Here is an 11,432-nt window from a genome sequence, read left to right as displayed (position 1 = left end):
CTAAAATATATCGTTGAGGCTATATATAAAGACAGTTTTGGAGTTCTCTCGATGTCTAGTTTTAGTAACAAACACTCCAAAAATATAAGTTGGTTTAAAAAGGTTTTAAATACCCCTGGCCCACTGTGCCCTGCTTAAAAAAATGTTTAAAGTTTATTATTCAGAGTTAATTTTGAATTTAAGAAAACCTGACATGTAAGAACTAACTAGGACATCATACTATTATATATACTGTTAAACCTTAGGTCTAACTAAATGATACATGGTGGGGGTTGAAAAATGTTTATTGGTAAAAACTTGTTACGGAATATATAGGAGTGTTTTTACTGTGTAGTTTATATCCCAACAGAGCAATTGTCTGAATTTTTGGAAACCCACTTTCTTTTGCCAAACAAATTTCAAACCATAATCCTGCTTTGCTGTCTGTCAACAGTTGTTTTTGCACATTTGTAAAATAACAATCTTTAGAGATAATGTTGCGGTATACATAATAAGGTTTATTAAGGGGTGCCACCCATGTATACAAGTTGTTTTTTGTTCCAATAAGCATGGACATACCAAGAAAGAAATGAGTATTTCTCCACCCCCCTTCAACCATATTGAAGGAAGTGAATCAACTGCTAAATAAACTCTAAAATTGGTATTTCAAATGTGCTCATTTCAATTATAATTAGACGGGTGTGACAGCATGTGGAATCTCTGGTATGTAATGATGGAGCAGGATAACGGGAACAAGAACTCGAACTTAAATCTTCCACAGGTTCAAAAAGATCTGCAGGTCAGGGGTATAACAAGAGTTAAACAGGTGGTAGGCAAACAGGCTTAAACAACGATAGGTAACTGGGAACAGGTTCGCGCCCCACCATTTGTTAAACCTTAGGTCTAATTAAATGATACATGGTGGTGGTTGAAAAATGTTTATTGGTAAAAACTTGTTACAGAATATATAGGAGTGTTTTTACTGTGTAGTTAGTTTCTGTGGGGGAATTTAGGGAGCTTCTAAACTGCTGGAATTGATGAGTCTTCAGAACACGGAGCAGTCTGGAGCAGAACTGTAGAATGCTGCTTCTGTAGGGAACTGCTTTAAGCTGTAGGTGTAGATGAACCTTTAGAGCTGTCTGGAGCAGAACCGTAGAAGGCTGCTTCTGTAGGGAACTGCTTTAAGCTGTAGGTGTAGATGAACCTTTAGAGCTGTCTGGAGCAGAACCGTAGAAGGCTGCTTCTGTAGGGAGCTGCTTGAAACTGCAGGCGTAGATGAACTTTCTGGTCCAGGACTTGGTCAGAAAATGATAACTCTATTCTGATTTTAGAATATCAATAAAATCCCCTTTTGATGGTACAGAGTTGGTTTAGAACTCCGGAGCTGCTCAAGGATTAGCTACAACTGATAATATCATCTTTCCAAGACTTCAACGTTAGGTTCAAGGCGTAGCCTTAACCTTGAGTCTATACTTAAAAATACACAGTGCTCACAGGATGTTCACAAAAAATACAAACATATAAATACATTTTAACTATTCATAAAAGCACAAATATCAATTCTTAAAGAATCTGTTACATTCGTTTGTGAATTTTACAAAAAAGGAGTTTTAGTTTATGTAAACACCCAGCAGAGTTCCCATATACAGAAATAATTGATTCCAACCATGATCTGACATTCTTTGTTAAAAATACGCACTTTAAACTCCTTTACAATACTTATACTAATATATATTAATTATAGTATCAACTGATTCACTACATAATATATTAATTATAGTATCATCCGATTCACAACATAATATATTAATTATAGTATCAACGGATTCACAACATAATTTATTAATTATAGTATCAAGGGATTCACAACATGATATTAATTATAGTATTAACCGATTCACAACATAATTTATTAATTATAGTATCAACCGATTCACAACATAATTTATTAATTATAGTATCAACCGATTCACAACATAATTTATTAATTATAGTATCAACCGATTCACCACAACATGATATTAATTATAGTATTAACCAATTCACAACATAATATGTTAATTATAGTATTTACCGATTCACAACATAATATATTAATTATAGTATCAACCAATTCACAACATAATTTATTAATTATAGTATCAACCGATTCACAACATGATATATGAATTATAGTATCAACCGATTCACAACATAATATATTAATTAGAGTATCAACTGATTCACAACATTATATATTGATTATAGTATCAACCGATTCACAACATAATATATTAATTATAGTATCAACCGATTCACAACATATTTTATTAATTATTGTATCAACCGATTTACAACATAATTTATTAATTATAGTATCAACCGATTCACAACATGATATATTAATTATAGTATCAACCGATTCACAACATAATATAATAATTATAGTATCAACCGATTCACAACATAATATATTAATTAGAGTATCAACTGATTCACAACATTATATATTGATTATAGTATCAACCGATTCACAACATGATATATTAATTATAGTATTAACCGATTCACAACATAATATGTTAATTATAGTATTTACCGATTCACAACATAATATATTAATTAGAGTATCAACCGATTCACAACATATTATATTAATTATAGTATCAACCGATTCACAACATAATATATAAATTATAGTATTAACCGATTCATAACATAATATATTAATTATAGTATCAACTGATTCACAACATAATATATTAATTATAGTATCAACCGATTCATAAATTCAATAGTTTCTCATTTGAATAGATTGATAGATGGATAATTTTATAGAAATGATTTTAGTGCAAAATTGGACGTTTGTAAAATCACCTTAATCAAAATATCATCTGTAGAAAAATAGATTAATTAAATCTATTGTAAAAAGATTACATTACCCTCAGAGAAATTAGAAATTCATCAATTGAAACCTTTCCACTTCCATCTTGGTCAAACTGTTGAAACATTGCCTAAAATAATATACATATACTTTCCATTGCCATCTTGGAAAAAATGTTTGAATATTGCCTTAAAATAATATACATATATTTTCCACTGCCATCTTGGTCAAACTGTTGAAACATTGCCTCAAAATAATATACATATACTTTCCACTGCCATCTTGGTCAAACTGTTGAAACATTGCCTGAAATAATATACATATACTTTCCACTGCCATCTTAGTCAAACTGTTGGAAAATTGCCTTGAGAAATATTTATGCAGTCGTCGTCGCATATTTTAATACAATGAAGACGACTTTCGATTTAATTTTTTGACTTATTTTATTAAAGCCTTTAAACATCATGGATACACATTACACATAAACAATGAAACAAATCAAAACTGTCAATTAAACAAACTTCTCGTTAATTACATGTAAACTTGTAATCAGAAAAAAACTTGTTAATAATCAAAACTAGCTGTTTATATCTATAGCTGATCCTGTTTATATCTATACCGGGAGCTGATCTAGTATATATCTATACCTTAAGCTGATCCTGTTTATATCTATACCTGAAGCTGATCCTGTTTATATCTATACCTGGAGCTGATCCTGTTTATATATATACCTGGAGCTGAACCTGTTTTTATCTATATCTGGCGCTGATCCTGTTTATATCTATACCTGGAGCTGATCCTGTTTATATCTATACCTGGAGCTGATCCTGTTTATATCTATACCTGGAGCTGATCCTGTTTATATCTATAACTGGAGCTGAACCTGTTTATATCTATACCTGGAGCTGATCCTGTTTATATCTATATCTGGAGCTGATCTTGCTTATATCTATACCTGGAGCTGATCATCTGGTAGTTTAAGACCACTGTCATGAACTCCTTTCTTAAACTCCTCTATATCTAGAGACCCTGATCTATTATCATCGATTCGTCGAAACATTCTGAACAAAGAGATCTATGACTAAATGAAACTGCTTTTGTATTAGAACAATCGGTTTTTCTTCGGAACTTTATAATTAAAATTTCTTGATTCCCTGAAAAAGAGAATAATAGAGATAGAATACAAAATAATAATAATGAAATAATGCTACAGTAAAAATTTTAGTATGATAACCCTCTTCCTTTGACACACAGGGGGTTAGCGACAGTCGAAGAGAAGAACTAATCGTGTAGACAATTCCTATTCTCTAGATTTATTAATCAATTTATGAATTACCTTCCTATTCCAACTATCCCCGCATTTCCTCTGCTCAGGCAGAGACATCTAGTGTTGAACAAAATAAAAGTTAAAGGAACTGAGTTTCTGCTAGAAACTCAAATTTGTATAATCCATATATCTTTGCAACCTGATAGTGTATACTTTGAATATTTAAAGATAGACTTATTGATCAAACATAGTTCGTAGTTTGAAATATCAAAGGTCTACGACATCAGGTTGCAAACATATAGTGTGCCCGGGCTATATGAAAATATTAACATTGCCAATCAAAATCTAATAAACAAAGCCAAATGAACCTAACTACTGAAATATTCATAACAAAAAAGTTAAAAGACGCAATCTGAAAAACTGCATTGCTTTGGGTTGAAAATGAAGACTTATTGACCAGATAACTGGAGCGAACGAAAGATCTTTAAAATGCTTTGAAAGCACAAGCAGGTTGAACATGGTAGAAGATACAGAGTTCATGTTTTCATTCATCTTGACTACTCAGATTAAGTATTTTTTTCAATTATTTATTTTTAATTATTTAATAGTTCAATTATTAAGTATTAAGTAGTTGTAACTTTTAATCAATAAACAGTTTTTACTATTATTTGCAGAAAAAAAACTCATTTTCTTTTAAAATCATCGTGTGCTAACCTGAGTTTTTCTATTGGATCGGTCGTCCTCTCAAGATCCTTTTTTGCCTTGTCAATCATCTGGGATTCCATCCTTTCTCCAGCTGTCTATCCTCATAACCGACAGATCTTGTTACTTTAACAAAACTAAGTATATATCATTGGCTTGTACATGTCAAAGCTGATGAGCCGATCTGACCCAGTTTTTTGTGGTTACTCACATGAATTTAAAAGAGAACAGAAAAATCCATGTAATTTTTTTTATCATTATTAAAGTTAGGAAGAAAAAGGCTTGCATGTAATGTGTAGAAAGATCAGTAATAAAAAGATTAAATTATTGTAATTCAGACAAATTTCAAGTTTCCAAGTTTCAACCTTTGTAGGCAACCTAATTGTATCTAAATTGATTTTAAGACTGGAAAGGGTATCCTGTAAACCTGTAAACCTGTAAACCTGTAAACCTGTAAACCCCTGTAAACCTGTAAACCTGTAAACCTGTAAACCTGTAAACCCTGTAAACCTGTAAACCCAGTAAACATCAATCTGAGTAAAACTGAAGAAGATATCACAGTTCTTCCGTTTTGAAAATTTTTAATTCTCATAATTTTGTGCAATGTCTCTTTTCAGCATAAATTCGCAAATCAGACATAAATAATAAGGATATCTGGTCCCTAATCAAACAAGGGTTTAAATGGTACCGTTGTGAATTGGCCATGCCACTCCATAAATTAAAGGTCATTTGATTTTACGTCCTAGAGTCCCTTAAATTAATTACATTTTATTAGTTTTCTTTGAAAGGGTTATAAAATAATCAAAATTTTTTTGATAAACTTAAAGTTTTTCATCTGACTGTTTTCCTTAGGTCTCATTTTCTTCTTTTGATTCTGAAACAAAATTAAATCTGAAACCTTGAAACAAAATTAAATTATTATTTTTTTCAGAAATCTTTTTGAATTTTTCGCTTAATGAAATAAAAACCCATTTATTTTAGCTTTACAAGTAAAATCGAGGCATCATTTCTCCACTTTTTAGAAATGCAAGTTTTTTACTTTCTGGAGATTAAAAAATCTGAATAGTTTAACATATTTCCGCACTGTATGCTCGTAATGTTTGCTTTTTAGGAAACCCAGCTTAACCTCCAGGCCGGAAATTTAACTTTCCCTACAAGATTAATTTAGATTTAAAACCAAGCAAAAACGTCCCCAATGGTCTGATCGAGTTCTCAAATTAAAATTAAAGGCAAATCTCTCCAGAGGTTCATGAGTTATGATCCGACATACAATCAAAAACAGATTACTACTTGATATGTATATATATATATATATAAAGTAAATGCCGTACTTTTAAAAGTTAGTCCCATAGACTGTATCAGTCCAGGTTCAACCAGTCGACAATCCAATTCGAACAGGACACGACCCACACGGCTACAATCCCGGGAACTATCAACGCCACAACCTGGGCGCGATCTCGTTAGCTATCAGTGTCAATACAAACACTAGCAATCAATTGATCAATGTCTCAAACAGGACACGACCCACACGGCTACACTCCCATGACTTATCAACGCCACAACCTGGCACGATCTCTTTAGCTATCAGTGTCAATACAGACACTAGCAATCAATTGATCAATGTCTCAAACAGGACACGATCCACACGGCTACAATCCCATGACTTATCAATGCCACAACCTGGGTGCGATCTCTTTAGCTATCGGTGTCAATACAGACACTAGCAATCAATTAATCAATGTCTCAATCAGGACATGATCCACATTCCGCACGGCTATAATCATGTGACTATCAAATAAATCAACCCCAATACTCAAGGTATGATCTCAATTTGTATGCTTCAACGAAACCCAAATTACTCTACACAGTAATCAAAGCGTAGTTCTGGTTATAACTGATGTCTATTTCTAAATCTCCATGTTAAATGTAAGTTCCAATACGCATTCGCAATATTACTCATGTATATAATCTAATCACAATGCGTAGCTAACAGAATCGCATTATAAGTTTTACGTAGTTAAGGATTAACGCAGTTAGATCCTTAAACATTGTACAGCGCATTTATATATATATATATATACATATATATATTTAGGTATGTTCAAACCACATTTATTACATAGATATAGGTGCAAACACTGACAGAAGATTTAAAATTTGGTATTGATGATGGACCAAACCTCATAGAATTAATAAAGTTGATGAGTGTTACAGTCGGCTAAAATTTTAAGTAGAATTGTAACTAATTTACCCCTTTGATTAATGTATAATCAAAGGGATCAATTCAACGAGACAGAGGCGTATTTAGGGGGTGGGGCTATGGGGGCTTAGCCCCCCTGGACCATTGAAATCTATTGATTTCAGGGGGTTTTCAGGCCCCAGCGGGTGCTGAGCCCCCCCCCCCTCTGTAAAGAAAAAAAATTTAAGCCCCCCCCCTGGACAAATTCCTGAATACGCCTCTGAACGAGGATATAGTGCATAGAGTGATGATGTACGCTAATTCTTTACTAATTTTATAGGCCATAAACTATACCGAGAGCGTACTGCATATTTGTTTATTAAAAGTTGATTTTGGCATAACTCATAGTATATCAATATTAGTAAACAGTTGTAAGTGTACAGTACAGCTAACTGAGCACACAGGTAGAGAGTTATCATCCCACCTGGATAAATTAGTTACAATTCATACAGAGAAAGGGAGAGGAAGGAGGGGGGCAAACTTGAAAAGAATAAAGTAACCATTAGTCATTGCCACAAACTAAATTGTTATAATCCCTATATGTTTGCAACCTGATAGTGGAAACCTTTGATATTTAAATTATTTGATTTACCAGAATTCATATAGTTTGAAATATCAAAGGTCTACAACATCGGGTTTCTAAGATATATAGTTTAATTGTGGCAAAAATCAGTTCCATTTGTATTGTGTCAGTCGCATATGTTAATATGGAGTCTTTTGTAAGCCACATAACCATAAATGTTTCAAGAAAAAACTTTGCCCCGTTCATCGGTAAAATACCTAAAATATGAATAATACTTGAAAGGGCTATAAGAGCTATAAGCGTAATTTCAGGTGACCCTCAATACAAAGATGGCAATACCTGATTCGGAACCAGTACAAACGTCGGACCCAAAAACGTCGGACGTTAAAAAGGTCGGATAGTACAAACGTTGAACTTACAAACCTCGGACTAGTACGAACGTCGGAATGGTACATTTATAAAGAAAAACGTCGGACTTTGGTTGGGTTTAAAAAAAAGACCATCGCTAAAAGAAATAAATTAAAAGTCACTCCCTTATTGGGATAAAAATCAAAGATAACTGAATAAAGTCTCACTCTCAACCCTGTGAAGATATCACTGCATAAAAATAACAAACCAAAAAGGAGTTGAGTTCTTGTCACAAACTCTGATGTTTCAATATATCTCTGCAACCCAATGTCGTAAAACCTTTAATATTTCAACCTATGACATCTAGAAGATCAAACAGTTTAAGTTTGAAAGTATACAAATGATAATACAACCAGGTTCCAAAGATATAGGGATGAGAATATTGAGTTAGTGGCAAGAACTCAGTTCCTTTGGGTAGATTTTAATTAGACCATTCGATATAAGGAAATGGGGTTTTAAAAAAATCTAATTTTAAAAAAAAATCGTTTTCTTAGTCCGACGTTTGTAATGGTCTGAAGTTTTTACTGGTCCGACGTTTGTATTGTCCGGTGTTAGTACCAGTCCGACGTTAGTACTTGTCCGACATTTGTAAGTCTTAGGTTTGTAACGTCCGACGTTTGTTGGTCCGACGTTTGTACTGGTCCCCTGATTCTCAACGGTATGCTCAAATTCTTTATAGATCAATTATTGATTATAAATCCATGTTTTTTATAATAATTTTTAAAACTGATTATTTTTAATTGTGGTTTCTCTACACAATTGGATTGGATATTTCTATTGGAAGAAAACATTAGGAATTATCAGAATTAAAGACTTTTAAACCTAGAAAAACAACAATATCTTCCACATTATTGATTAGATAACGGTTACAAGGGTACCGTTGTGACTCATCATACCCATCTTTTCAAGAAGGGTTACTTGAAATTACGCTTACTGGGTGAAAACAGAGTTATGCCATTTCTTCTAAATAATTGTTCCTCTAATCTTTATTCTGTTATCTCAGTTTCTTCGAACTTGAACACTTGAACCAACATCAAAGAAACGAAAATGCAAACATCAAAACTTTTAAATTGGAATTAAAGCAATTCAAAATCCTGGTTTCCATGAACAGCGAGAAGTAGTTGTACTATAAATGGCAAGTCCAATTTCTCCATAGAGTAAAACAAAAGTAAAAAGCTGAATTCCTTAAAAATAGGAATGCAAAATTTTTAACATTACTCTAAGAAAATGTTGGAGCACCAGAACCAAAATCAACTTAGCAACTCGATTCCTCAATGATGAATGATGCTGCTCAGTTGAATTAGGCTCCAGTGCTCCAATACATTGTTTTCCCATAACAATTTGATATTACTTTGTGATTTGTTTGAACCAAACGAGCTACAGATGTGTAAGCCACGTTTTTGTGAATTTTTCAACGATTATACAACGTGCTGTTGTTGTCCAATGAGTTTCTTTCGAGAAGGAACAAACGTTATTCCCATGTTAAATAATAACATGTTTTGTATGTTCTCTGATATAAACTGTAGTTTATCAGTATATCCTTGAACCACCTGCCTAGTACCTCTGTCCTTTATATTATACTGGTAATCAATAATTTCATGGTTTGCTCTTCATTCCATAAAAACAATTTGCTAGAATTGAACGAAAAAGTTTACTAATCATCTCTCAGAACTATTACATATATATATTACATTAAAGATTTAGGGGAAAAATCTAAAGAGACAGGGGTGTATATTTTCTCGAAAAATCCTTCCCCCCCCCGGCCCTTTTGAAAATAATTTTTACCCCAGAAACTTTGTTCACTGAATTGGGGAAAATAAATTATTTTAAGGGGGGGGATGAATTTTGGAGTAAAAGTATTAAAAAGAATGAAAAACTTGCCTGTTATGACCCATTTTTTCATTCATTTGCCGAATTTAACTTCAGCCAATAGCAGTGCAGTATCGTTGTTACGTGATACAGACGGAAATCACGTGATCAGTATACTGCACTGACATTGGCTGAAGTTCTGGTGACGTAATACAGACTATACGGACTATATGTAATAATTAGAAATGCAAAAAAAATACATTAGGAGCAAATATGAGATTCTCAGGCTCCTGTGGGATATCGTTGTTTTCAGATTGGTTGCGTATTTGTTGATTATGATCTGTTTAAACCTACTATTTTATTACAAAATTACATATGAATTTTCGTATAAATTTGACACAGTTTTATATAAATCTTGAGACAGGAAAAACAGGTCTTATATGTATCGTTCAACGCCTGAGATTCTCAGGTTTCAGTCTACACCCCATTTCATTTTTCATTTATAGTCACTTTAATGCCACTTAAAATAACACCTGCAGTCTCTTTGAGAATAAGAGCAAAGTAATTTGATAAATACAAAAAAGCTAAAAAATCAGAGCAATGACAGCGGCAGGTGAAAACTGAGGCTTGAAGCACAAAAATCCAGCTTTTTGTCAAAATACAATACAGCTTTACTTTTTCTTTGTTTAGATTATTACAATAATTTTATAAAAACTTCAAAATAAATTATTCTAAGGATTTTATAAAACACTAGTAACCTTTTTATCAAAAAGCATTAGAGCTAACAAAGTTTCAAACTTTCTAATATATCAATATGAAATTTGAACAAAAGTTTAAGAGCAAAAATATCAATAATAATTCATTTTAATCATTTTAAAATAAATCTTGAAAATGAAGAGCTTTTATTTTATAATATCAATAAATATCATGTGTTTGGGTTGAATTTTGATTTTATTTTATTATCATCATTGTTTGATAAGAGAGTAATTACACCAAACACATATTCACTTTTAAAAATATGAACTCTGAAAGATCAAATAATAAATAAGTTTGAAATATCAAAGGTTTACACCAGCAGGTTTCAAAGATTCAGGGTTTAGAATATTTGAGTTTGTGGCAAATACTCAATTCCTTTATTAAGTTACTAGCCTTAGAGGGCGCTTCGCGCCCATCTTCTAAATTAGTTGTGAACATGTTCTCTTTGTGTACATCGTAAAACAAAACAAAAATAATTCGCGGATTTTTACAAAAAAATTTCGCGGATTTTCAAAATTTTTAAAAATTTAATGACGATCGAATTTTGATAGAGACAAATATTTGAAATTTTGATGATTCATAAACCTTCCCTGGAGTCCCTAGATGTCCCACAAAAAATTTGGGCCCGATCGGTTCAGCCGTTTTGACGTTTATTGGATACAAACAAACAAACAAACAGACAAACAGACAAGCCAAATTTATATATAGATAGCTATTTGATTTTCACTGAAGAAGAATGGGTTCATGTTCTCTCCGTAACCCTAGCCCTGAGTCAGACGTAAAGTTGAAACTGCTTAATCAGATCTTGTATAATCATAAATTAATAACAACACAGATAGACAGATTTAGGGGGGTATCGTTCACAATAACCCGAGGCAGACGCCCA

The 11,432-nt window shown here is 32.5% G+C and overlaps 1 protein-coding gene and 1 long non-coding RNA gene across 3 annotated transcripts; both read right to left on the bottom strand.

Moving 5' to 3' along the window:
• Positions 1 to 625: 625 nt before the first annotated feature.
• Positions 626 to 1,399, bottom strand: LOC111699217 (uncharacterized). The gene is made up of 2 exons (XR_002764701.1): positions 1,261 to 1,399; positions 626 to 1,183 (listed from the first exon to the last, which is right to left on the bottom strand). It is a non-coding gene; the product is annotated as an uncharacterized LOC111699217 (long non-coding RNA).
• Positions 1,400 to 2,862: 1,463 nt separating this feature from the next.
• On the bottom strand, positions 2,863 to 6,295 carry LOC111699221 (calcyphosin-like protein). Of its 2 annotated transcripts, none has more exons than XM_023469834.1 (6): positions 6,143 to 6,285; positions 5,659 to 5,685; positions 4,824 to 4,909; positions 4,179 to 4,226; positions 3,798 to 3,903; positions 2,863 to 2,972 (listed from the first exon to the last, which is right to left on the bottom strand). In XM_023469834.1, exons 2-6 carry the CDS (start codon positions 5,668 to 5,670, stop codon positions 2,892 to 2,894), a joined length of 333 nt encoding a protein of 110 aa, XP_023325602.1. In that variant the 5' UTR covers positions 5,671 to 5,685; positions 6,143 to 6,285; the 3' UTR covers positions 2,863 to 2,891. The 2 variants fall into 2 exon arrangements, with proteins under 2 accessions (XP_023325602.1, XP_023325601.1); XM_023469833.1 differs by lacking the exon at positions 2,863 to 2,972 and adding an exon at positions 2,996 to 3,148 and having other exon boundaries at positions 6,143 to 6,295.
• Between the last annotated feature and the right edge of the window lie 5,137 nt (positions 6,296 to 11,432).

Source organism: Eurytemora carolleeae, unplaced genomic scaffold (assembly GCF_000591075.1).
Source record: "Eurytemora carolleeae unplaced genomic scaffold, Eaff_2.0 scaffold16, whole genome shotgun sequence".
NCBI lineage: Eukaryota > Metazoa > Arthropoda > Copepoda > Calanoida > Temoridae > Eurytemora > Eurytemora carolleeae.
This window is presented reverse-complemented; position numbering and strand designations above follow the sequence as displayed.

Excerpts from the sequence above, each read along its gene's own strand:
- LOC111699221 (XM_023469833.1), bottom strand. Across the intron at positions 4,227-4,823 it reads GATCCAATAGAAAAACTCAG|ATGTCTCTGCCTGAGCAGAG; the intron begins GTTAGCACACGA and ends GTTCAACACTAG. Across the intron at positions 3,149-3,797 it reads TACCAGATGATCAGCTCCAG|GCAATGTTTCAACAGTTTGA; the intron begins GTATAGATATAA and ends ATATTATTTCAG.